The sequence below is a fragment of the Musa acuminata genome, unplaced genomic scaffold (genome assembly GCF_036884655.1).
Source record: "Musa acuminata AAA Group cultivar baxijiao unplaced genomic scaffold, Cavendish_Baxijiao_AAA HiC_scaffold_1082, whole genome shotgun sequence".
NCBI lineage: Eukaryota > Viridiplantae > Streptophyta > Magnoliopsida > Zingiberales > Musaceae > Musa > Musa acuminata.
This window is the reverse complement of record NW_027021296.1, coordinates 56,355-84,023: the sequence shown is the minus strand read 5'-3', so window position 1 is coordinate 84,023 and position 27,669 is coordinate 56,355. Positions and strand designations below refer to the sequence as shown.

The 27,669-nt window shown below is 41.2% G+C and overlaps 2 protein-coding genes across 2 annotated transcripts; both read right to left on the bottom strand.

The window, feature by feature from the left end:
- Positions 1-302: 302 nt before the first annotated feature.
- LOC135666311 (clathrin heavy chain 1) lies at positions 303-17,435 on the bottom strand. Its single transcript, XM_065177914.1, has 30 exons — positions 17,211-17,435; positions 16,748-16,952; positions 14,854-14,942; positions 14,670-14,748; positions 14,432-14,559; positions 12,708-12,806; positions 12,487-12,595; positions 11,948-12,027; positions 11,632-11,859; positions 11,480-11,545; positions 8,033-8,149; positions 7,577-7,774; positions 7,305-7,421; positions 7,063-7,122; positions 6,718-6,804; positions 6,446-6,529; positions 6,228-6,362; positions 6,086-6,148; positions 5,906-6,010; positions 5,717-5,829; positions 5,366-5,618; positions 5,059-5,195; positions 4,695-4,973; positions 3,599-4,601; positions 3,004-3,489; positions 2,675-2,845; positions 2,417-2,602; positions 1,248-1,370; positions 1,039-1,149; positions 303-945 (listed from the first exon to the last, which is right to left on the bottom strand). The coding sequence occupies exons 1-30, from the start codon at positions 17,253-17,255 to the stop codon at positions 790-792; spliced, it is 5,112 nt and encodes a 1,703-aa protein (XP_065033986.1). The 5' UTR covers positions 17,256-17,435; the 3' UTR covers positions 303-789.
- Positions 17,436-17,977: 542 nt separating this feature from the next.
- On the bottom strand, positions 17,978-20,536 carry LOC135666313 (protein trichome birefringence-like 28). The gene is made up of 5 exons (XM_065177917.1): positions 19,589-20,536; positions 19,343-19,514; positions 19,071-19,270; positions 18,837-18,992; positions 17,978-18,503 (listed from the first exon to the last, which is right to left on the bottom strand). Exons 1-5 carry the CDS (start codon positions 20,329-20,331, stop codon positions 18,140-18,142), a joined length of 1,635 nt encoding a protein of 544 aa, XP_065033989.1. The 5' UTR covers positions 20,332-20,536; the 3' UTR covers positions 17,978-18,139.
- Positions 20,537-27,669: the final 7,133 nt, after the last annotated feature.

The following is a 27,669-nucleotide window of genomic DNA, read 5'->3' as shown; positions in this document are numbered from 1 at the left end:
AGGAGAAAGATAGAACCCACGTTTCTACCTACAACTAGAAATTTAAATGCCATGTGATGAAAAGATTCATCGAATTAGGATGACATATAAACATGTGATGAAGATGGAATTCGATGCCAGCCTAAGGGATTCAGTAGACTTGAATAAAACATGAATGTGAAGTTCTGTCGGTACATGGATAGATGCAAGTGATTTACTATAAAATAAAGAAATAAAGATGCTTATCAAAGTAAGCACCTAAAATATTTAAGAAAGAAAACTGGAAAGTACCAAAGAATGTACCAGTGCAGACAGATTCTCCATTGGCAGCAGATACCCAAAGAGTTCCTTGCGCTTAGTAAAATCCACATGTAAGTAATCAACAATAGCAAGAAAAATAATAGTTGTAACAGCAGGATAAAAGATGGAAGTGCCATGGGATGAGACCTTGACCTTGATGAGACGCACACGATATCCCCACGCTGCTCTACCCCCCTCCAATCATTGGAGGAGGGCATTTTAACTTACAATATCTAATCAGGTCATTTTAACTATTTTTTTTTTAAAAGAACAACAGTAGTTGTTTTGCTCAACACTAAATGACCCTATACATCATAAGCACCACTCTCTCACACAGTACGGTGACCATACAAAAGCCCTAGGCTCTGGCCTCAGTGGCAATCAATCACTGCTAGCAAAAGAATATGAAATGTATAACATGTCGGCATCAACAAGACTGGAGTTTCCAATCGATTTGAACCGTTGCACATTAAGAACAAGCATTGCATGTTGTCCCAATAACAAAATTTCTCAGTAACTTCCCATTGGAGGCATTCCAAATGGTGGCATCGGAGGCATTCCCATGCCTGGCATTGGTGGAGGAACTGCATAAGGTCCACCCATGTTTGGCGCTCCCATACCAGGCGGAGCTGGTAAAGCAAGAGGCAGCAACTGTGCATACATATTCTACAGACAAACAAAAAAAAAGTCTCAACATTTTTATTGTTATGGAACAGGAAAATTTACACATCCTGGAATAACTGCAGAGAATCTATATACCTGCTGTGAAACCAAATCCTTTTCTTCCTTTTCTTTGGTTTTCACTTCATTCTGTGCTTCAATTCTATCTTTTACAAGCTCATCAACTTTGCTAGTGTACTCACGAATAAACTGCACAAACACAGCATTTACAGGAGTATATTTTTTAATAATAATCATAATCAACAAAACGAAAAAATAACTGAAATCACAAAGAAATACGACGGCACCTGCAAGAGGTATGGGAATGCAAAGTCAATTATATTGTTCATCCAGGCAAGTTCAAGGGCAACATCAGGACGGATCAAGTCATAACAAATGAAGAGACACGATGCAAAGCATTCCTTCTTTCCCTGCAATGTGTATCCCATAAATTCATTAAATTTAACTCTGGTAGTTAAGGCATGAACAGATTGACTATTAATAAATACTACATTGCGGGGTCGTACGAAAATTGGCCTGATCAAATTTTGTTTCCTTTGAATTTTGCAAATGCAAACTGTCTAAAAGCTGCCTGAAGGTGAAAAACATTATGGCAATCTATAGAAATAAAATCCATGTATTATTTTAATTATTTATAGCCTATAATCTTGCTCATATCACCTTTACAACTATCCACACATGTTATCTATTGGTTCACCTTATGCTGTATCAGATATACATGAGGAATTATTGTTTAGAGTTAATAGCATCTAAGGAATCATAGAACAAGATACAGCTTAGTTGGCAACAAATCATTCAGCATCTACATGATTTTCATAGTTTGCTGCATGATACAAACATTTTCTGTACAATTTTAGTGTGTTGTCACTCAAAATTATTTGATGCCACTCTAGACAAGATAATGAAAAACGTATGTCACAGGTTCAGTGATCGGAACAGAGTACCACACCCATTTTGGGATGCTATTATTGTTGTTGAATTTTGAAACTCAATCATCATAAGTTATCAACTGTCACTTTGTGATGCTTAACATAATAATTTCATATTTCACTTCCAATAACCAAGACAAACAATTTCACAACATTACACAATAGCTTAAGATTCTTAACCACTAAAGATCGGATATTATGCACTAGCTTTATGAATTGATTAGCACAAACAAATATACATCTATCATGATTTAATGCAAAGCATAAGTTACAACAATTGATTCATACTTCCAAACCAAGCATAAAAGGGAAAAAAAAATAGTTGAACCGCTGAAGCATTTTATATGAAGTAAGAAGCATATAAAAAATAAAACCTAAGTTCCTTTTCCAGGATAACTCAAAAGATAAAAAATATGGTATCATTACTAGTTTGCAACCATTTTTTCAAATATCAAACTATTCTTCAGAGATTTCTACCTGAAAACATGTATTTATAAGTAATCAGTATGACACATCAAGACCTTTACCTGTTCGATAAAATAAACAAGCAATTCTTCTGAAAGTTCACGGTCACCAGACTGCGAACACGTCTCCATTGCATCTTTGTAAAGGTTGTCCTTCTTGGATAGTGCAATGGACTGCTTCCATCTCCCAGCTTTCTTATAGATATATGCAGCAATCCTCCGCATCTCAAGAAGCTCGTGTTTTTCAATCTAACGAAACAAGACACTCATAAGGAGAATATCCATAACTATTTAATGAAATAATATCTATAACAACTTTACCCTCTGTGCAAGGCCTATCTGATCAAAGTTATCGTGCAAATCAACTGATTCACGCAATCTATCATAGTCTTCCTCCTCAACATAAATTTCATTTAGTGCTTCATTAACAGCAGCTACGTTGTTACTTTGAACTGCAACCATATATGGCTTCACAAGATGCAAGTAACCAGCCTGAAGCAAGAAAGTGTTAGACCGAAACACATCTAACCTTATACAAACAGAAAAACTGCATTTCCAGTAAAAACAAAACCACCTTGTTTGCTTTTTTCATGATAGAACTAAAAAATTATGGTGAACTCACATAAAAATTTGTAAGAACAATTTTTCACCTTTCTCATGATATCTACTACACGTGTGTGGTCCACACGAAGTGCAAGCACGTGTAAAACATCATTGATGAGGTCAGGATGTTCTTGTAAGTAGAAATGAACAGCCTTGTAATAGAGCTCCACATTTGCAACTTTGACTACAACATCTTTGAACTGCATATGATCCCATGCATCTGGAGAATGGTTCATGATAGTTGTGGCAGCATTGTCAAATTCATCATACTGTATATATAAATAGGTTAGTTCTTTCCAATGTTGTTGCTCATCACAAACACGAATAAGCTTGGGAATGTTCAAGCGGGTTGAGAAAAGTTTAATGTGCTCCATAAGTTTCTCTGATCTGTATCTAGCATATAGGACCCCCAACTCTGTAAAGATGCCCATGTGTGCACGTTCCAAGCCAAGGCCACTCTCCATGAGAGAGATTAACTCATTGAAGCAACCTCTGTTCTGATAGTAATCACTAACCTCTTCCAGGTCATCCACCTAAAAGTCAACAGATAACATACAATTAAAACCAGAATATGCAGCATTCTAAATGGCCTAGTAAAAACAATAGATACGGAAATTGTTCCTTCATATGATAAAGCATTACCTGGATAATAATATTCAGACCACATATTTGTGCCAAGCGGAACTCCTCAGCATCAACACAAGCAAAACAAACTTCCTTCCATGTCTTTGAGCTATTTGCTTTGCGAGCTGCATCAACAGCACCCTGGAACTGCTTCAGCTTAACGAGTGTACAAGCCAGTTTTGCCCAGTTTGAAATAAAAGCAAATATAATCTTAGCAGCTTCGTAAAGAGCATCATCAAATAAACGGTCGCCAACATTTTGAAGATTAGCAACATTTGGCATGAGAATGAACTCCTCAATTTCACCTAGCCTATCAATCTTAGCATATGCAAATATCAGTTCACCATCCACTTTCGGCTCTTTAACTTTCTGCCTCACCATCAACAAGTACTTCACCAGGTCATGGTATACATTAGCATCTTCAGCAGCCCGAATAACATCGAGGAACTGGGTTTCATCATCAGCACGAATGAATGATTCAATTGCATCACTTACTAACCCTTCCCGCAATTGAGCTTTTGCAACCTGGCTCCACACAGCATCTTCCTCAACACGGAAAGCAAACTCTACAGCTCGCTCTATGCTTTGGATATTATCCAGGAGGACATTTACTGCCTGAACGTTTAAGTTAAATTTCTTGAATATGGCAAAGGCTTCCTCGTAAAGTTGTGCTTCAACTGCCACCTCACCAACTGCTGGACCATCAAAATTGTCTAATCTATTAATGTAATCCATGACCCTTGGTGGATCTGCTTTAATAGCGGTTAAAATCAGCAGGTTTTGCAGATTGAAGTTCCCACTGAAGGCAGAGTTCTGTAGCACAATCTTCTCAAGTAATTCAATAAGTTCATGTGGAAGATCAGCACTCATGAAAGCTTTAACAGCTGCAGAGACTTGCTCTGGGCTCTTGCTCTCAGGCAATGCGGTAGAAACAACTTGATCAATAAGTTGCCTTCTGTATTCATTTTCAGGTTGAAGAACTGTCTCCCATAGATCAGCATCCATCCTTTCAACGACATATCTATCAACAAAGAAGACACATAAAGGTGAATAGCGATGTCAAGAAAAAAAGCCTCTTAACATATTTAACTTCATACAAACTCCAAGGGCACACCTGGCTTGCAGCTTGAACAAGGAATTTTTGTTGGTAACATTGATAAGTTCATCATCACATTGACCTCGTCTATATGCAACAACTGCAAGAGTAGGGTCCCGTTTTTCACAATATTTACCAACAACACGCGAATCATAATATGGGTTAGTAGTTAGAAAATGCTCTGGATTGTTGTTGCTGTCTATGATAATTTTTCCAAGAGCATTATGGACATGAACATCTTGACTACCCTCACTAACAAGATGTTCCAAAAATTGTGTGAGCAGTCGTAGCCGATTCCTGTTTTATATAAAGAATTAGACGTAGAACCCATTAGACCAAGGAGATTGTTTTCAAGGGTACGATAAGATGCAATGCTACGTACCTCTTCTCACATTCATCCACAAGAGGCTCGACAGGCAGGAGAGAACGGACAGAAAGAATCAGACCCTTAATAAAATCTTCAGGACATTCATCATCCAGCAGTTGCCCAACTACCAAAGGAGCGTTTCCCGGGTTTACCTATAAATACAACCCAAAGAACCAACAGTAGCTACTTTAATTATTTTTGAAAAATGAACTGAATTATCCAAAACTCCAACAGTCAAATTTGACCTGGATCTTCAATACAATGGATGCTAGTTTATTACTGCAGCAAACAAAACTAGCACCCAGTTAAAAGAAAATCTTACTTTCTGAACGTAGCCTTCAATGTAACGGAGCATGTTGTTCGTATATAAATAGTGAGTCAAATCAGGAACAAAACCAAACCGGTCACAAACATTGATCAAGGGCCTTGCATCTGGAAGTTTGGCTTCCATCAGAAAATTCTTTGTTTTCTCAGGGTCATAGAAATTAGATTCTCTTGTTACACGCTCAACTTCTTTTAACTGTCCAGTTTTTGCTGCTGCCTCGATATACTTGAAGTGTATGTCTGGATCTTCACTGTTTTAATCCAGCAAAAAGAAGAAAAAAAAAAGAGATCAACATTCTTGCCATGTTTGCAAAGCACCAATCCTTAACTATCTAGTCTGAGCAAATACCTGGAGCTTAAATAAGAACCCAAGAAGAAGTAAAGACCTTCATAGGACTTAAATTGCTCAAATAATTTTATGCAGGCATCCACACCTAACTGCTCAGAATATTCTTTCGCAGTCTGCAAAAAATATATATGTCATAAACCTGCACAAAGTCATCTTAAAAAACTTCCAGAATAAGAGAAGAAAAGTTACCTGCACAATTATCTGAAGGTTCCCTCTCAAATTGACCATTAAAAGGTCCTTCATGCACTCTAGTGCCCACTCTGTGGAAAGTGTCCCAAAGAACTCAACAAGCGCCTGTAGTGAGGTAGTTCTGATTTAATATTTAGTTTACTATCTATATAATTGGATGAAATGATGTAACTAAGGTACCTGTGGTTCAATGGCATGAGTATTCACAATGACACGTTTTATATCAGGCAACTCCGAATAATGCTGTGACATCAGATACAATTGATTAATAATTTGAAACATGGAAAACTTGCCTCCAAATAATATCTACAAAGTATACTACCTGAAGGGCTCGCACATATAAGCCAGCTTTTTCACAAAGCTGAGCAATCCGAGGACGATCATAGTGATTGAACATTCCATTAGCCAATATAGCATCTGCAACATTCGGATATGTCACCAAATTTATCTCTAAAACCTGCAATAATTTAGAAAGGTCAAAAAGAGACCAAGAATATAAGAAAGAAAACCTTACATGCCTTAACTTTGAGAAAATCTTACCTTGGTTTGAAGAAAAGCATGCTCAGGCAGATTTGGCTTCAAGACATCTAACAAGAAAGCTGTTGCCTCTCGAATCAGATTTCTCTACCAAATCATAACCATGAAAAATCAGGAAGTCGTTTAGCAACTTTAAGATTTACTTAAGGGAAAAGTCAACAACAAAACTAGACAATCAGAGAACTGCAACTCCATTACTTATATTTCAAATATATGAAACTTTTGCATTTATTATCACCTTCCTTAAACACCATGTACAGAGAGAGAATTTAAACCTGAAGAAAGAGATCAGTGATTGTATTGTAATCCACTGGACAACCTCCCTCCATTTGTGACATCATAAGAGCAAAATTAACTGCTCCCTGAAAAGAAGATTGTAAAAGAAATCGGATGGATTTTCAAAAAAATTAACTGCTCCCAAAAAGTTTAAGAAAAATAAGATTAAACAGATGGAATTTCAAAGTCTAAAAGAAATCTCACAATGTAAACCGTGAAGCAACTTCTAAAATAAATGATGAATCATTCAAAATGTTGCAGTTACATACCACATCATAGGGTCCATCAGACCTATATATGCAATTTACCTAGACACCCTCATGTCACTATGAACATACTCTTACCTGAGGATCTGACCTCAGAATTGTCTGCAGAAGGAAAAGATAATCTGGTGTGTAGCCAACCTGCAATTAAGAACAATATTATATTCTTCTGAAACATATATCTAGGTCAAAATATAACTGTGTCAGGTTGATGCATCTTCTGATGGAGCAGGATGCACCAGGGTGACATTCAGTCAGGAATAAATATACTGGTAGTTTAAGTGAATATCTTCAAGAACAATTTGGGGGGGAAAAAAAGTAACCTGCTTTGAGTAAATAAGAATCTTGTCAAATTCCCTTCGTTCAGCAAAAGCAGCAACAACTTTTGGTGTAGCCCTTGCTTTTATATAGATTTTCAGTGCAAGATCATTGTCTACAGTCTACAAAAAACACAATAATCAATGCTCAAAATAACAGGCTTCTATTCACTGATATGTGCTGACTGACAAAGTACATTCTAATAGTGACAAATAGCTGTTTTAATTATGTCTATGATAGCTCTGAAATAATTACATGAGTCTGGTATGCCACTTACCTTGACAAGATCCCCAAGTTCTTCACTGCACTCAAGTTTGTCTTCAGCTAACCAGTTCTCTAGTAGGTTCTTTTTGTTCTGGTTGACAACAAGACGAGATAACTCTAAAGATTCAAAAGCATTAAGTTTTCCTCTTGTTAACAATGTTCCAAAATACTGCAACAGTGGTGGTGTCTGCCCAGCTTGTACCGGAACACTCTGCAGCATAAGAGATACCAAAATAGATGTTGAGAGAAATATAGAAAATATAAGGAAAATTGGGTATATAATCTTTCTTTTTTCTTTTTCTTTTTTCTTATTCAAAGATACAGTGTATATCAATGAACTAACAGACGATATTCAGTGTAAAAACCTTTCGCAACTCCAAATCATGCATTTCTATAATGACAAAGCAGCATGAGCTCCAAGTATGCTGGAAGAAGCAAAAATAAATGACACCAATATAATCTACATTACCTGAAACTTTGCAACAGTCTCTGGAGTTCGAAGAATGCCTTGTGGAGATTCCGCAGCAAGTTCAGCGGCCTCCTTATATTTCGTCTGGGAAAATAGTTCTTGGAACCTCTGAACAACCTGGAGAGACAAAAAAATGTAAATGATAAGAAAATCTCTTAATTAAGTTCTCAAATAGCACTGGTAAAAGAAAATTGCAATAAATATAAATTCAAAGACAATGTTTGTTCTAATTATCTCTCACTTCAATATAAAACACAAGAAAAACAATGTCACTGTACCTATTAATGACTGATATAACTGAGGAAGTGTATGCAATTCTTCCCATACATAGGGAGCTACTATCAGCATAAAACTTTCTTCCCCATGTAAATTATTGATAGAACACCAAAGAGAAAGCAGAAAATTGGCAAAAGGAAAGTATTATTCATCTTATTCTTAAGGTTTATAATATACTCGAGGACAGGTATTATCAAATTGACCATGGACCAATACACAGACTAGGTGATTTCATTGGCTCCCGATTCATACTGTTGCATTGCCTGGTGGTACACTACAGTGATTTAAATAGGCACTCAAGCACTCGCCTAAGCACTCGGGCGAGGCGAGGCGAGGCCCGAGCACCTCGTGTGCACACCAGGCGGCACGCTTCAATGAGGCGCTCGCCTGAACGTAGGCGTTGGGTGCTTCAGGCGAGCACCCGATTCAATTAGGTGAACCGAATTGATTTAAGGCTAGTTCACCTCAAAAGCCACGCTCCACGCCTGCATGACCCTGAGGAATCCTAGCGCTGCTTCTGCCTCCGCCGCTGACACTTTCTGCCGCTGCCTTCGCCATAGACGCAACGGACCGAGCCTTCCTTTGTCGTCGACGAACGAGTCTGATGGCCCTCATAGCTTCCTTCCGCTGTCGCTTCCTTCCACTATCGAGGGAGAGGACCGCAGGGTTCCTTCGCCACCGACAGACTGTCACGAACGGTCGTCGCACACCCGCAACAACTCCGTTCAACGAACCGTTCGTCGCTCTCATCTACATGTACAGCTACTTGGCAGCCTGTTTTGCCTTGGTTTTAAGTCATTTTGCTTGTAAAAATGTAAGTTCGAACAAGTTGCAGCGCTACAAAACGACCGCTCACCGAACCGAGCAAAACAGCCCCAAAACAGCTCCGTTTTCGTGTGCCGCAGGATGTTTCCTGCAGCCGGCCTCCGCTCACCAAAACATCAGTCATCTCAACCCCTTTGAACCCCCCGGGTGGCACAGGACTGGATGGGGCTTCGGTATAGTGTCGGGCATTGAACAACCTTTCGCAAGTTCGCACGTTACCTTGACGGGAACTTGTTGTCGAGCCCAACACCCGGTGAGCAGTTGTTTGTGGACTTGCAGCTGTTCGTTCAACCTTCTAAAGTCCTTGTTTTCCCTTTCTCCCTCTTTTCTCTTGTGCACGCGAGGTGCTCGCTGAATTGCTTGTAAAGCTTCCCCTTTTCGCGAGACGTCGGGACTTGTCCGTCGCTCGTTCTTTCGAACTAATCAACTTTCTCTTTTACAGGTCCTTTGGGACCTGCGAGAGGTTGCAAGTGGGCTGATCTTTGCATAGCAATATCGCAAGGGTGAAGCGCGACTTAGGCAACGTAAGCTAAGTTCGCGTCTTTGCTGCAAGGATGTCTCACGACTTAGGCAACGTAAGCTAAGTTCACGTTTTGGCCGCAAGGGTGTCTCACGCCTTGGCAATTCCAGCTAAGGCCGTAATAAGACGCCCTCTGGAGCTTCCATCACTGTCGCCACTACTGTCCGCAGCTTCCGCCATTGCCACTGCTGTTGTTCACATCTTTCGTCGTTGTCACTGCTACTGTCTGCAGCTTCCCTCGTTGTCGCTGCTGCTGTCCACAGTTTCTGCCACTGCCACTGCTGTCGTTGGCAGCACTGCTACAACTATCTTAAACTAATCCTCCACCGCTGCTACTATCTCCCTCTGTTACTGTTAACATTTTTTCTCCCCCTCTAACTTTAAGTAATATATTGTCAATAGAATATTTTTAATTTAATATCATATTTTTAATGTACATAATTATATTTTTAATTATATTATATATTTTTTATATTTTAATATTTCAGAGAATATTTTTTTCTCTCCCTCTAACTTAAGTAATATACTGTTAACAATATATTTTTAATTTAATATCATATTTTATTTAAATAATTATATTTTTAATTATATTATATATTTTTTATATTTTAATATTTCAGAGTATCTAGTGCCTCGGGTGTTTTGGGACCTTGGCGCCTAGTGCTTTTTAAATCACTGGTACACTAGGCATACAAAGTGGTAAGCAAACCACTAATATCATAAATCTTGCTTGGATTTATTATGTCTACATATATAGACGAGGCTAGGCAAGGCACGATCACCTCGATTTGGGTCCGTGCGAGCGTGGCATTGCCTAAGCACATGCCTGAGCTAACCAGGTTGAGGTGCTCATGTGATCCTGGTTTGATTAAAGAAAACAAGAGGCACCCATCACACGCACCCTCATCCCCCGTGCAAGAGCAACCCTAACCCTTCACCCTCCTTGGATAATGTACTGGCGAATGGCTACCTTGCACGGTGTGTGCAAAGGTGGCACTCCGATGATCGACAAAGGGCTTCATCTTGCAGTGCGTGAAAAGGCAACACTCCAACTACCAATGTGCAGCTTCCTCTCACATGGCCCTTCAACATCTTCTTCTTGCGGTAATCATCTCCTCCTTCCCATCCATTGTCACTGCTCTCTCTTTCTCCTCCCCCTCCTCCATCACATCCCGACAGCCCCCTCTCCCTCCCCTCCCACGTTCTCCTCATTCCTCCTCTTCTCCTTTTCCCTTCTCCTTCCCTCTCTCCTTCCCTCTTGCAGTCCCCTCCCACATTCTCCTCATTCCTCCTCTTTTTCTTTCTCCTCTTCTTTCACAATCACCCCCCACCCCCCTCCCTCCTCCCAACTTACAGCCACCCTCTCCCTCCTCTTCGAAGACTACCATCCCAATAGTCAACCTCCCCCCTCTTCTACTTTTCTCTACTTCTTCCCCTTTCCTTCCCTTTGTTTCTTTCTCTTGCAATGTTAATCATCTTTAATAATAGTTAATTTCTTGTTAATACAGCCAATTAATTGTTTACAGGATCGAATTTGTCATTGCTATATCTCCTTAATCATATTTTTATTTCACTGATCGTATATCTCCTTAATTATATTTTAAATTTTGATATTCACGAGTTCCTTGCTTTCACTTGAGCGTTCATCTTTTGGCAACTTAGAAAGGTATTGTCATTCATGAAATGATAAGCATGGCCAACAAAGATCAAAACCAAACACTTCAGGAACTGGAGAATATAGAAAGTAAATGATCTGTCAGTTCATGAGTAACCATTCACATATCTATAATTACAGTTTAATAATAAATAAAAGATTTATAACTTACCAAATTCTCTGCTCCTGGAAGGTTGCCTCGTTTTGCAATGCTAACAGCAAGCTCCAGATTGTTCAACTTGTGAAGGTCATGATACACAATGGTCAATAACATATCTAAACAAGTGAAATATGTCAAAAAAAATTGCTGATGCAGTAACATACTTGCCCACTGATGAATGGCACAATTGTTGCTTCATTAACAGTAGCCAGCAGAACCTGGCCCCTCCTGTTGATCGCATAAAATCCACCAATATTTGAAGCCTCGGTTGTGAGAAATATAGGATCTGGACTGATTCGATTTCTGTAAACTGCTGCTGTTGTTTCAAGATCATATACGAATAGCAAACCAAGTTTTGTGATGACATATACCAAACTGTACTTTTGGGAGATCTGCCAAAATGAATAACAATTAGGACAGTAATTTAATAAAAATACAAATATGTTTATTGAGATTTCACTGGAATAGCTTGACCATCACCTGCATTGCCACAGGGAAGTCATCTGCAAAATCTGGTGGAAAGAATAGATCTGCTTGTTTCTTTGTGAAACCTGGCTTCCCTGGTAAAGGTTTCACTTTTTTCAGGAGAAAAGATACCAAAAAGAAGTATCATGCCAAATCAAACCATGTTCTTGAACAGAGGTAATCTTTTTCTCGTTCTTTTTTGTCCATAACTATTCTAGATACAACCATCCCAAGTGTTGGAGAATTCCCAACTATAAGGTCCAAAAGAACAAAGTAGGCTCTTAACTGATCTCACAATCAGTATCATAGTAAAATAAGACTAAATTTCAGCCTCTTATCTTTCTTAAATTCTTTCACCTAGTGTTCTATATATTCAGAAAATGCAAATAAAAATTCTGATATTGTCATTTCCACCGAATGTAATAAGTAATGGGAGATTTTTTTCTAACGTAACTGTAAAGCTATTAACCCTTGCTCTTCACATGGACAATTGACTTTCCTCTTGAACACTCCTGCAGATGACTAATAATTAAAATTAATAAACAGTGACGTACCTGGTTGGGCTCCAAGTTCAATGACATGCAACTTTGAGGTAATTTGTCCAGCATTACTAGACTTTGAGGCAAAACAAATGAGAGTGGAGGGATTCTCATTCCCAACCACCTGTGACAGAGATGACCAGAGAATCAAGAATGGAGAAAAAAAGAAAGACAAACATGAACAGCAATTGTAGGAATCAGTGTACACCAATATAAGACAATGGAAAAAAACTAACCTTGAATGATGCAAAGGATGCAGCATGTGCTTCAAGTGCCTGACTTCGCTGCTGATCCACGGAAAAGAGCTGCATGTTTCCTTTCACCAGTTGTGGTCTCTGCAACCAACATTAAATTACATAAGAAAAAAACATACTATTGAACCTACCTATCATGAAGTAGTAATTGAATTTTCATTAGTTAACTCGATAGAGAAGAGCATTAAGACAAAGAATGAAAGTAAGTAGCAAATGGACCCGAAAGAAGTCGAGCAAAATAGTCAACATCACAGCATTGCTACTGAATGATAACAAAGAAGCTGAAATGCTTGTCCAATAAGCTGCTAAAGAACAGTAAACAATGGCAGGATATCTTCCAAAATAATATCGGAAGGGATGGTGGCATAACTAGGTGACCGTCTACTTCTCTATACCATCCTTAAAGCCAACAAGTGATTAAAGAAACAGGAAAATGAAGATGATATTGGTTACTACTTTGCGACGGAGAGTTAGCATCCCTTTTTGTTGTTCGGAATCTTAAATTAAACCCCTTTTCATACTAAATCTTACCTTGCTTTTCAATTAGAAGTCCATTACAGAAAATTTTAATGATATTAATAATACTAATCGAAATCTTAAATATGTCATCAGTTTTGTGCATTCTATTTTTTTATTTTCTGTTTAAATATTATAATGCAAAAACAAAAAAAAAATTTGAGCTTTTATATGTTCAGAAGTATCGAAAAACACAAACACTGCCAAACATGCCCTTAAATTTTTGTGATATGTTTCAAATGGTGTAACAGTTATACCTTTTTCACCATTAAAGGGTTATGCTTCAACATAAGGCCCTCAATCCATAGTTGTGTTGTTGCATATGCTCTACCAAAACTCATACATATCCTTTTGCATATTACGTGAGTAGATATATGACCTGTAGTTTTGAAGGGTGTCCTATAGTAGTTTATATGCAAATTAGCATGCACATGCATAAAGATATAGTTATTTTTCATTTAGGAAGGTTTTCTACTGTAAATACTTATTATATGAAGGCATAAGGTCTTTGGTTCTAGGAAAAGGAAGAAAGCTGTGCCCTTTTCAATTCTAGTGTTTGTAATACAAGATTTGTAGAAGTCAATCGCCTCTTCGGATAGGGGCAGTATGTGCTACTCTACGAGAACATCCAGATATGCTCATCACAAATGCCGAGGTTCATATAATCCCAATACAATAGCTTCCAGATTACTTTCGACTATTTTATACAGTAGATGTCATTAATACATTTTACTGGGAATCTATATCCGCATCCCTGTAGTAAGCTTTAAAACCAAACCAATTCATAGTGTGTTTCATATGTTAGTTGCACCTTATATCTTTTCAGTTTTATGCCTCCTTTAAAACTGAAACCTTGTATAGTTGTATAGTTTCCCCTGTAGATGCGAAGTACTAACTCATGTACTTGATAGTGACTATCATCTTCCTCTTTTTATATGTTCTTAGGTTGATTTTGTAAATTTCATGTTTCTATGAAAGGAGAACTAAATATGGTCAGAGACCTATGCATCTCCAGGGTCGTATATCTAAATATTTACACATGCAATCAAAGCAATAGATAGAATAGCAAGGGAAGACAGTGCAAAAGCAAACTGCATAAAAACTTTAGCAACTTTTTGTTTCTTTAACATAAATGGACAGGTATACTAAATGACCAAATGTATTGAATCAGCGAAAAGTTCCAAAAATACCTCTGAAGCACCAGGTGCAATTCCAATAAGAACTAGCCATTTCTCTGTGGGGTCACACTTATAGTTAATGATCTGATTGTTTGTCAAGTTAGCAGCCCTATCAAACATCTTCAAAGGCTCGGCTTCACCTGCACACACTCATGATAGCACAAATTTCTCCATCATCAATTATTATGCAACCCTTTATAGGTTCTCCACGAAATAATAAAAGCCACTTGTTCTATGATCAGTGGATAACCTTCGATTGACCAATGATAGACAGAAGTTTGTGTGACGAGACCCAACATCTTTGGGGTTATCCACTTCCAAAAGACAACCTGCGACAAGTTCCAACATATTAAATAATTATCATTGAATATCAAAAGCCAACGGAAAAAACTTCAACCAGATAAAAAGAATCTTGAAGTTTTTAACATGTTTACCTGCTCAGGCATCTGATGAGATTTAATTTTAGACTTTGCCTCAATATTGAATACCTGCAAGTGATCCTGAGTGGTTCCAGGTATTTTAGCTGCAACATTAACAGATTATAGGTTACTGGAGAGTTTTTGAACAACCTCAGGAAAGGCTGAAAGCATCCATTTAATTTTATTTTTGAATTAATAAAACAACTTCACGCATGCATACTTATACAAGAAATATAGAAAAAACCTTGAAAACCTAGTGCTGGCAGCACAGACCCAGAAGAAGATCAACTTCCACAAGAATTATGGCTAGTTATGAAACAGATATTTAACACATCGTGCATCAGCATTCACCAATATAAAAAAAAAAAAATCATATGATGGAATCCACTTTTCATGAAAATGAACTCCTCGCCTTCATCATTAAAGTCCATATAAGCAGCATGCATGGAGATTTCTTTGATTCAGTAAACCATGTTCTGACAATATGAAACTTCAATCCTGATTACATGGTATTCCATCATGCTATGACCCATTAAATGCATTTATTACCACAAAGAGAGGTGTATGTAGGGTCTTTTGGAAGGAAAAGCATTAAATAATTCCTTAAATAAACGTAGTAAGAATAGATTCCTTATTCAAAAATGGTTTTATTTTATAAATGAGAACTACCTATTATGACGTGTAAGAACTTGTAGTAGCATCCTCATACAATTAACAGTGTATGGTGTTGAGTGGTCAAAACTCATAAGAAGAAAGGTATTTCTCAAGATTTACAAAAGAATGCTGAGAAAGGAGTATGAAGTTCTGGAAGAAGCATATCAAAATTGCAAATAGATAACCTGGTTCAAAAAAATGAATTATGTGGCAACAGTTGGTTCAACCATTCAAGTATTATTATTATTATTCCAAATGACCACATCACCATATACATATTTTTGAAATCTAATTTAGACGAGGAAAATCACCTTATATACCACAAAAGATAATTGCCATTTTAAGAGGTAAAAGGCCATCCGAATTATAGTTGGCAAAGAAAACTTTCTTTTTGAATCTTCATTTCCTTACTACTCATCTCTCATTAGCTCACTTGCGTTTTCTTTTGTCTCAGTTTACAATGGAGAGCGTGCCATCAGAATTCACTAAAAAATTCCAAGAGAATTATGAATATAAATGTGAACTTGAAACAAGAAATTGCTTTTTTTTTCCATTAAGCATTGAATTCAAATGGCTTAAAGTGAGGAGAACAAAAAGTCTAGTCAGAATATGTTTGTTAACTTGGAAACCTACTACTAGCGAAATGAAGAGCTGATACTTGTGTCTTTAATTTGATGTACCAAAAGCTAACTAACAGCTCCTTCCACCAACCCATTACCTTCTTCTTCTTGCCTCTAGAAAGTCATCAACAGCAGAGCATAACAAGGTTTGTTTACAGGGAATCAGCTCAATTATAGTCAAAAAGGAGATGTCAAGCTCATGTCACACATGTAACAGCAGTTTCTTTGTATTGTACTTATCATTTTTTAGGGTTGAATCATGGTGTCAATTTCTATTATATAAGCCATACTAAGATTATCGTACAAGCTTGTAGAAGATAAATGCTTCATGCACAGTTACCTATATAAATCAGTCAAAACCTCGACTACATCATTGGAAAGCTAGTACCTAGTTAGACATCAGAACGAGCTTAGAGACCAATCCAGATTTTCTATTATCGAATAGAATCCATGATAAAATTAATGGTACCAAAGAGGCAATACTAGTTCACGGCTTTCATTCCAATGTGATCATATTGATCGACTTGAAAAGTATGTTAGAATGATCAAACGCGAGATAACATCAGATCAAAAGAAGACCATTTCAAGCAGTAACAAACAATTCGAACAAAAGATGTGCCAGTTTATATAAGTACCTTTAAGAGCAAGAATCCTGCTGTTAGGGTTCATCAGAGCAGAATCCGCAGTGATCGGCCTCCTCAACGGCTGCATCGGCATGTTCATGTCAACGATAACGACGCTATTCTCTGGAGAGGTCTCCCTGACGCATATATATTTGTCCGATTCCATCGTGACATGCGTGAACGTGATGAACTGAGGATTGATCCCGATGCTCGGAAGCTGAAGATCACACCAACAGCCATCAGAACACACAAGAGAAGCGTTTCTTTTTCCCCGCATCGTCAAGAACAATGCCAATCGTCCCAAGAAGTTTCTAACAGATCAAGATTTACACCAACACATCCTAACCAAATCCAAGATCTCCGCCCAAAACCTACCAAGAATCGCAAACTTCCCCGATCCAAAGGGACCGGGGCTCAAGAAAAGAAGACACGGGAAGAAACCGAGAAGGCGGAAGGGCAGGGCGAGGAGACTCACCGTCAAGGCTTCCCGCATCACGATGGGGGCGTTGGCCGCGGCCATGGCAGCCGATTCGGGCCTCGGCTAGGGTTCCGGAAGCCGGAGAGAGCGAGAAGGCAAGGGATCTGGCGCCCTGGATCTGGCGGAACAAAGCCCTTACCGGCGATTCCAAAAAGAGACGAAGGAGGTCGACATCATATATAGCGCGGACACACCATACGGGTAAGTCTGCGAAGAAATGAGGTGAAGAGTTATTTGCGCATTTGCCCTATAATTCTTTTAAGTTAATAACATCGCCCAAACTATCGGTGAAGAGTTATTTGACACCCAACAATTATGTCATCATCCACGCACGCAAATAAAATAAATAAACATAAATATTTTACTTTTATAATTATATTAATATCAATATAGTTTTTAAAATTTTAAAAATTAATATACTAAAAGTAACTAACTAAGGAGGTAATATGTAATTAGTCCTAATCTTAATTAGGTGGATTTCAATTTTAGTTTTCATGGTGGGCATAAATAAAAATTAATTTTTTAGGTTTATTTGAATCATATTTGATGCTATTATCTTGAATATATTATTTAATAAAAAAACGTACGTATCTAATTTTTCCTTACAAATAAGGTGCTTTTGTTATTTATTCCATAGAGATATTGATCTACGAAATCCTTCAACTCAGGATAATGATAGTAGATATATTTAATTTTATAAATAAATTCATTCTTTTTTCCTCATATATGACGTAAGATTAAATTAGGATGTTTCTTGCTGCACATTGACACAACAATAAGATTGTGATATTTCATTCAGCTGGTCATAAATTTAGATTACAATCTCTACATAACCATCTGTGTTGATTTTTGGCAGTAAAGAGAATAACAATCAAGAAAATGGGGAAAAAAAATAAAGAAATACTGATCAAGATGATTTGATGCAGTCATTGGCTCCGGGATCTGGCGGCGGAGAGGATCTTGGCGTACAGAAGCTGGTTCCAGACGTCGGGGAGGCCCGGCACGCACCAGTGGATGCAGTCGGCGTACACGGCCGGGTTGGCCTGCTGCTCCGCCGTCATCACCGCCCCCTGCCGCGTCGTGTGCACCGAGGTGTGGGCGTCCTTGCGGAGCTCCGACATGGTGGTGATGTCTACGAAGGCGATGGGCACCCGCGACGTCGACTGCGCCGCCTTCTTCGCCCGCTCGAACATGCGCATGTCCGTGCCCAGGTGCACGCCGGTCACGTTCGTCAGCGGCAGCGTCTCCTTCGCGCACTTGATTCCGTTCGGATTTCCCCAGTCCGAACTCCTGTTACAAGAATGTAGCATCAAACAGCTCCATTAATCAACCATCATGCAATGACAGGAGACGGGGAGACAAGACGCAAGTGGAGACGAGTGGTTTGGTTTGGCAGGACCAGAGACAGCTAAGCTGTAAGAGTTGGAATTCAAGTGGCCAACCAAATTGAACAACTCAGAAATGGAAAGACTCGACGATGAACTTGCGGCTCTTTGAATAGGATTAGTTGCAACCCTCACTGTCAATGAGAGAAAGAAAGCTTTTGAAGGGACCATAGATGCTTTGGATCCCCCTAACTTCCGCAAAGAAATGTTCTTGGATTCAGTGGATCAAGTATCTAACCTGGAATGGAGAGGAGACATGCTCATGAAGAACACGGTTGTGCGCCTGGGATCCACGTTCTCATCCAGCCATCTTGACCAAGTCCTCATGACTCTCTCGTAAGCTTGCGGCCTCCCAATCCCATCGTACTCTGTCCAGTTTCTTGCTGAGGGTCTCCTGCAGCCCCAAAACTCCATGATTGGTCGTCCAGTGATCCACCACCGGTCAACTTCTATGGAAGGGATCTCTACTTACAGGACTTTCATTTCGAGAGTGTTCATCCACCAGATGTAGGTGTTGAAGACGAGGTAGTCCACCCCCTTCCAGTGCACCGCGTGCTTCTCGATCGAATCCGCCTTGATGATCCGGTCCAGGATGCTATGAACGTGCGGATCGTCGGAGTTCGATTCCACCAGGAACGGCGCCCAGTAGAATTCCACCGTTGCGTTGTACTCCTGCAAGATCATCGAGATCATCACATCTATAGATTTCCGCCATGAAGAGGGATGCAGAGCATCATATGGTACCTCTGCGATGAAGATGATACGCGAGCCATCCCATTTCCGCCCCTTCTTGCCGGGTGGAATCGCTGACTGCACCATGCACACCATCGACTCCCACTGATTCCGGTTCAGCGAGTCGCCCACGAACATTAGCCGCTTCCCTCGCAGCCTCTCCAGCAGTAATCTCGCGTCAAACCTTGAACGTATTCCAAGCTTAATCCATGAGCAACCGATGCACGACCTGCGTGAAGCTTAAATGATCAAACATACTTGGGCAAGGAGCAATCCTTGGGCTGCCACCTCCACTTCTGGTACATGTCTTCCTTCCGTCCGTTCTTCAAGCACGCCACCTGCGTGGACAGGAACTCGCACTGGTCCTCGCGGTAGAGCGGGTAGTTCACGTCGTCGTAGACCCAGTCGCCACGCGAGAGGTCGCACGTATCCGGCATGAACACGCTGGGATCTTCTCCGGTGACGGACGGCGTTGTGATGCCACCGTCGGCCTCCTTAGCAGCCATCACGTTCGTGACGGCGGCTGCCGCGTTGTCGGCTGCGATGGGCAGTTCTTGGACCACGGTCACGTTCACCCCGGCATCAGCCGTGCTGTCGACGGTGATGGGCAACTCTTGAACCTCCGGCACCTTACCGCTCCCCTTCTTCTCCTTCCGCTGCTGCTTCTTCTTCGTCCCCCGGGTCTTCTTACGCCTGGGATCATCAGCTTTGTGGTGCCGATTGGAAGCAGGCTGTCTTCGGAATTCCACGACGGGGCTGGAGAAGATCACCGGCAAGGACTCTTCCGTCTTGCGTCGGGCGAGGGAGTACTCGGTGAGGGACTTGACGCTCTCGCTGTACATGACAAAGGCAAAGACGACGATCGCCACGACGACGACGAGGACCGGGAGGTTGCCGCGCCTCCGGATGTATGATCCGGCGTGCTTCACGCCGGCCGGTGGCTCCGACGCGCCCGATAACCCAGGCTTCCGGCGGAGGGAATACATGACGCCGTTGAGCATGGCGAGGTCGAAGACGAGGATGCTGCGGCCGTGGTTGCGGTTAAGGGTCGATGAGAGACGGCGGACTTGGTCTCTTTGACTAGTAAGAGGAGGCTGCTTCGCAACAGATGTAATGTGGTTGCGGTTGCCTACGTCTCCATGTAGAAAGCAGAGGAGGCCATTAGAGTTAGGTGAGCGCTTGTTTATCCTCCATGATGGAACTTGTCTTCTCTACAACGAAATAAACATGGTTGTGTGGACCTGCAAGATGAAGAAGAATAACTTGGAGGTCAACTATCACCATTATTGTAGTCTATTCTCCTCCATCATTATTTATTCACATTGTAGACTTGTAACAGAAGGTGTTCTACCTGCCATCGCCACGTTTAACTCACTAACCTCTAAGATCTATCTTTTCTTATAGCACGGCAGTGAAGAGGAGGCGTACAGGAAAGCTTGGCTTTCTTGTAGATGTATAGCCAATTGACAAAGCACAAAAGAACAATCTTGGTTGTTGAAGACTGATCTTAAAGAACTCTCATGTGCTTTGGAAATCCTGAAGCACGGATTTGAAGATTGAGTGAACACTAATAAGCATTCAGAAGCTTGATTTTATTGACAGAAATAATGGAAAAATAATGTTGGGCCAGGAAAAAGGTGGACGGAGGTTCTGCAAGAAGGGACATCACTGTTTGAATCGAAGCAGAAGAGTTCGGAATCATAAAGTGATCAGAGAAGAATATGCAGTCAAACACAAGTATTTGGATAGTGTGGATGCGGAGTGAGCAGGTAGAATCTTCTGATTACTGATCCATTCAGTGCACCTCAGTGCTCATGTGAGGGGATTCCACACAAGTATCATGAGCTCATGGTATGGATGTCGACAAGTTTAACTTGTCCGCTCATAATAATGTCTTAATGTCAATTGTTGACATTGGATATAAAATATTCCAGCACCAACTATGAGTCACGGGCTTGGAGCCGATGTCAAACATAACTCGATATCTATTCGACACAAAAGGAAGTTGACGCGACGCACTTCCAACCAGCTCTATGCCACACGAGATTGTACGAGTCGATGTCATGCCATAGGAACACGGATGGACTGACCCACACTACAGAGGATGTACGGGTCGACCGCCCACATGATTGCATCGTAGAAGATACTGGCAATCATTATTAACCATTGTACCCCTTAGCCACCTCCACATGTATAAATATCGATTACCAATCCTGGGAGAGGGGATGGATTATCCATGGGCTAACTTGAGCATCGAAGAGGTTGAGTTGAAAATTCTCCCTCGACATCGATCTATTATATAGGATCAACGAATGCAACTCGACTCTAGCTCGAGGCACCCTTGAAGGCTCAGTCACAACCTTAGAGTCGTTCTTTCCAGCATGATCTCTCTTCCCTATCTACCTCTCCCCCGAGGGACCACTTGGATGATATTGTGTTTTCAGGACTGGATCAAGCCGTGCACTAACTCTCAGGCCATAGCATAAAGGTGCAAAACATTCTTGGCGCTAGAAGAAGGGCATCACTTAGTTGGTGACAAAGGGGGGTTGAGGCTGTCATCAAAGGGCGCCTTGTTGTCCATCGGGACATTATCATCCTCAGGGCAGTAGGCAAAGGAGTCTCACTCAACCTCCAAATCGGGATACTTGGCCTTGAAGCGTGTGAGGGTGTCCATGTACCCTTACTATTACGAGACCTACCCCGACCTCTCTAACTCCCTATGGAAACTGGTCGTCTCCTTGTACTGAGTGATCGCCTCCTTCACCGGCTCGGGAGCAAGACGTTGCTCTTAGGCCAAGGCCCCCTCTACTTCTTAAGTTGTGGTCTGGACCATCTTGAGCTCCTACAGCTCATCCTACAGGACTTGGTTCCTTCCTCAATTGTCCTTTAACTACTACTTGGACTCGTCGAGTCTCTGGTTGATGTTCCTGAGTTCTTGCTTGGCCCACTCCAACTGTTTAGCCAGGTCAGTAGCCTATGCCTCCACCTCGACCATAATAGTAGGTTCGACCCCTCCTCTAGCTCCTTAATTTTAGCTCAGAGCTCCTTAACAATCTCGAACAACTGATCAATTATCACCCTCACGTCATGGACTCAATCCACTAAGCCTATCATGTAATGTTACTGTTGCACAGCATGAGCAGACCAACATCAGCAAACCTCTAAGGAGGAACTTAATGCATGAGGCATAAGAGTTCGAGACTACTCATTATGACTATGCTTCAAGTGCAACTACTAATTAGCACCTTCGAGGATGAGCAGTATATCTGCTTTGCCAACAGGGGGAAGAAAGCCCCTCAGCAATACTCCATTGTGTCCACCCCATCAACCCACACCTTTTGTTCGTGTGTGAGATTCACCCACCGTGGTTCCAATGGGGTATCTGATGTCAGTTCCGAGAGGTTAGCCATCTATAGGGTCATGAAAGGCTAGGTCTTAGCCCTACACAAGTCTTGCATTAACCTTGGGTGTGATGCTTTCTTCCTAGACCACCTTGCCTTGGGAATGAGCAGGGTATGCCCCCTCGAGCATGGCCTGCAGTGGGAGCACCACCTTGAGCCAACATATATGGGATGTCAGCTAGTTCCTCAACAGAACCCTAGCAAACTTCAACCCCTTGAAGAGTTCCTTCAGAGCATGACACCTTTCGCACCATGAACTTCTGCCTCTTCTTCAACCATTTCGAGTTGCCACGACTTGACCGAGGTGTGTCGAGGGCTTCCATTGATGGCTCGCGAGTAGGAGGTGGTGCTAGCCATAGAGTCCTAAAGTCAAATGCATGAGCTGCCCCCTTCATGCTTTTAAGGTCCATGCCTATAAACCTAAGACAGTAGGATACAAGATCAATATCGGCATCGAGAAACATATAAAGAAAAATCTATGTCATACCCCGAGGGGCTGGGCTGAGACTCGCTCTAACCAAGCAGTTCTTATTCATCCTGATCACCGCCTTGGAGGAAGAAAGGATCTCCTTCAGGCACTTAACATGCTCAGTCTCCTTGTCCAATAGGAAGGGAGGATTATTGTTGATATCTTTTCCGACCATTCGAGGCCAAACCCCCACCCCTGACTGGCGTTGATGAAGAAGTAGCATGACTTCCAACCCTTATTATTTAAAGGGGTGTCGTTCACATTGAAGCCTCCTCAGGCGGCCAGAAAGTAGTCGCCCTACCCCTTACACAGCCTTAAGCAAGCAGAGAAGAGGGTTTGAGTTGGGCTGATCCCTGTTCCCTGACATTGCCCGATGAACGCCACAAGTTGGGCGTCATCTGGGAAGGCGAGATCTGCCACCATTGCAGACATAACTTATGACCGGGTGGAGTATAAGACAAAGTCCTGCTTCAAAGGTGTCACGAGATAGCTCGAATAGATTTGGGAATGGGTCATATGAGTATCGCCTAAGCTGAGGAACTTGCAACTCATACTTAGCCGAGATGTAGTACCGTGACTGAAGCCGCTCCACAAGCGACGTCGTCACAACCGAGTCATAGTTGTGGGCATCATTCATGCTCTCTGAGGTCTGGACGACCTTGACATCCGTTAAGGACATGCTCCCCAGGGATGAGCTTACCTGCTCTACCCTTAGACTACTTGAGGACAAAACATGGACCTTGATTGGAACCCAACTAGATGAACTAGAAGAAGAGGGGGAAGGATAAGACATTCCGACCTGTGGAAGAGTGACTAAATTGCAATGAAGTAAGACGACCCAACACGCCCCACTCGAAGCACTAAATGTAGGAAAATCTAGGATGACATCACATGCATAGCAGAAGAATGTAAAACAAAAATCCCAGATTTTCTAAAAAGGTGTTCGTAGTCGTATGAAGAATGGTGCGCAAAAACTTACGAAACTAAAAAACACGTGTGAGATAGTTGTGTTATCTAGGGAGATCATATATCCTTAAAATCCTACGGATCTGTGACTCTCTAGTGGTGATCCACACGATATGGCCTACGAACACGCTCCTTAAATCGCTATCTAAATTTCTACACTTGTTGGCTGAGGATAAGAAGGGGAGAGGAGAATAGGAGGTGGTAGCCAAGAAGGCCCTAGCCTATGGCCTTTTGGTTTTCTCCTATTTATAGAGGTCCTATATCAATTTAACCATAATGGATCCTACCATATTGGGTACTGTATCTCCATTCAACTATCCAAGTCTCTTAGATTAGTGGGTCTCTACCCAATAATCTTTTATTGGCTCCCATTGGATCTTATTCATAAAATCCAATAATTCAGAAGCTTATTGGATATCCAATAAGATATGGGCTCCAACAGATATCTCATATCCGAACCTTTACCCGTCGTAACACCTACCATATGTATGTGACCCTCTAGGCCCAATATCAAACTGGTTGTGTGTTATATCTATCAAAACTCCTTCTGACTCAGCGAATTATTATCTTCATAATAATTCACTTGATTCGTCAACTACGGATGTACTAGCCACTCCGTCGTAGTCCTCAAACGATATAGGAGAATCCAATCTATTATACCTATTTGTTATCAATTATTATATATCTATAGTCCCTCATATATCTAGCATCCCAGATATCATATATCGGGCATGGTGCTATCAAGCTCATACAGTTTTTACTTGAGTCTCACTCTAATTGGAGTCTCCCGTAGAACTCTTTCTCTCTCAATCCGAATGACTCCGACTAGAGATTTGTCTGAGCAAGAACACATGAAAGATCCTTTCATGATACCAAGAGTGGATGATCATCTATCGACACTCAATAGCCATCGTAAGGTTGGTTGTCACTCTCGATAATTGGTTGTATTAGATCTGAAACTTCCAAACCTTTAAGTTCGGTGTCAAAGGGTACAGTACTCATATAAAACATTCTTGGTGTCTCAAGTCTATGGACCAGATATACCTCTGGGATGATAGAATCGCTATATGATAATAAGGTATTATAAACTATCCAACATTCCGTGAGTAGATCAATTAGTGAACTCATTCTCCAATGAGCACCTATGCTATATCCCTAGTGTCCCCACACGAGCAATTATGAGACCAGCCATCTCCATCATAATGATGAGTATATAGTACACCAATCTGTTCAGTTATTTCGATGTTCCTCTCAAGTAACATATAGCCGAGATTATTCATGGTGTGTTTAAAGGTGAATCGGTCTCAATATCATGATCTCATCACGATCCGATTCTCATTGCATGGATCAATGAAAATCATAATAGATTAATGCAACAAGCAATATAATATGATAAAATACTAAATAATATAATAAGTAAAAATGTGTGTATGTTATGTCACATATGTCATCACTCACGTGATTGGTTTATAGGACACCTATGACTAGCACTAACAAATCTTGAGGTATAAAGAGGAGTAGAAAGAGCCAAGGAGTTTAATAGGTCTCCTCTCCAACCATTCACCCTCTATCATCAAGGCTGCCACCCCATTTGATGCAATCCTTTCAAATCCCCAAGGGTGGCAAATGTCCAATCCTCTATAATGGCACCTCGAAGAAACCCCCGTAAAGCCAAAAAGTTCCAGCCTCATCATGATGAAGTGATGCTTTGAGTTCTATAGAAACAACATGAACTCATAGGACTACACGACCAAAAAAAAGGGAGGGGTGCCCACCAGACTAGGCCCGCCATAATGGAAGATCAAGGCCAGCCACGGTGACACCATCAGGTCAAGCATGCTTGAGTTGTGCAAATCGGGAAAGATATAGTGGAAGATTCGGGGCCCACCACTACAAGGCCATCAGATCAAGCGTGCTCGAGTTGTGTAGATCAAGAAGGAGGTAGCGGAAGGCCCACCATGGTGAGGTCATCAAGCCAAATGTGCTCGAGTTGTGCATATCAGGGAGGAGGTAGTAAAAGATTCAAGGCCCACCATGACGAGGCCATTGAGTCGAATGTGCTTGAGTTGTGCAGATCGGGAAGGAGGTAGCGACTTATATAAGGCTTGCCACGACGAGACCATCGGACCAAATGTACCAGAGTTGTATAAATTGGGAAGGAGATAGCGGAAGATCAAAGCCTGCCACGGTGAGGTCATTAGGCCAAATGTGCATGAGTTGTATAGATCTGGTAGTGGAAGGTTCAGGGCCCACCATGACGAGGCCATCGGGTTGAGTGTGCCCGAGTTGTGCAGATCGGGAATGAGATATCAGAAGATCCAAAGCCCACCATGGTGAAGCCATCTGGCCAAATGTGCCCAAGTTGTGTAGATTGGGAAGGATGTAGCGGAACATCAAGGTCCGCAATAGTGAAGCCATCGGGCTGAATGTGCCTAAGTTATGTAGATCGGGAAGGAGATAGTGGAGAATCGAAGCCCACCATCGTGAGGTCACCAAGCAAAATCATCTCGAGATGTGCAAGTTAGGAGAAAGAAGAACCTCACTATGATAAAGTTGTGAAGAAAAATGTGTCTGAGGTGTGTAGATTGAAAAAAGAAAAAAACCCACCACGACGAAACCACAAAACGAAATATGTCTGAGGTATGTAAGTCAGGAGGAGGAGCTAGCCGTAATGTGTTCGAGGCACTTGAATCATGATAACGAGATCCACATCAGGACATCTATTGCAACAACACCACCAAAGAGCACTCGAGACATTTGAATCAATGGGATCCGACCTAAGCCATTAGATGACATACCTTAAGCTCCTCTATGAGGTACCCGAAGCACACCTTCAGGGAGGACAAATGATAAGGAAGATTCCAACACTAACCATGGGTCACTAGCTAGCAGCCATCGTGGAACACAATGCGACATCTATTAGACTCAGAATGAAGTTGACTTGGCAAGTGACGCACTTCCAACCAGCTCTGCGTCGCACGGGGGACTGTACGAGTCGATGTCGTGCCATAGTAACCCGAACGGGTTAACCTACGTTGTAGGGGACGTACGAGTTGATTGCCCACATGACCGCACCGCAAGAGGTATCAACAGTCATTATCAATCATTATACCCCCCCGACCACCTCTATAGGTATAAATACCGATTCCCTATCCAATGAGAGGGGATGAATTATCCATAGACTAACTTGAGCATCAAAAAGGTTGAATTGGGAATTCCCCCCAACATTAACTTGTTGTGCAGGATCCTAACGTAAATCGAGTGCGACTTGACTCTACCTTCGGGCACTCTTGAAGGCTTGGTCATAGCCTCATAGCCATCCTTTCTAGCACGGTCTTGTTTTTCCATTCATCTCTCTCTTGAGATCACCTGGACGACTTTATGCTTTTGGGACTGGATTAAGCTATACCGACTCTCAGGCCACGACGACGTAAAGGTGTAAAACAACACCCACAAAAATAGTGTGTTGATTGAAGATAAATAGATATATTTGTATTTTCATC

Bases quoted from the DNA above. Each gene is read 5' to 3' on its own strand.
- LOC135666311 (XM_065177914.1), bottom strand. From the start codon at position 17,255: ATGGCCGCGGCCAACGCCCCCATCGTGATGCGGGAAGCCTTGACG. The intron at 7,422-7,576 runs GTAAGTGGCATA...TGTTTTTTGTAG, and splicing joins AACTTGGGGATCTTGTCAAG to ACTGTAGACAATGATCTTGC. The intron at 5,830-5,905 runs GTAACTTTTCTT...TATTTTTTGCAG, and splicing joins ACCTTCAGATAATTGTGCAG to ACTGCGAAAGAATATTCTGA.
- LOC135666313 (XM_065177917.1), bottom strand. From the start codon at position 20,331: ATGCTCAACGGCGTCATGTATTCCCTCCGCCGGAAGCCTGGGTTATCG. The intron at 18,993-19,070 runs GTAAGTAGAGAT...TTGGGGCTGCAG, and splicing joins ACTCTCGAAATGAAAGTCCT to GAGACCCTCAGCAAGAAACT. The intron at 18,504-18,836 runs GTTAGATACTTG...TTCTTGTAACAG, and splicing joins ATGTCTCCTCTCCATTCCAG to GAGTTCGGACTGGGGAAATC.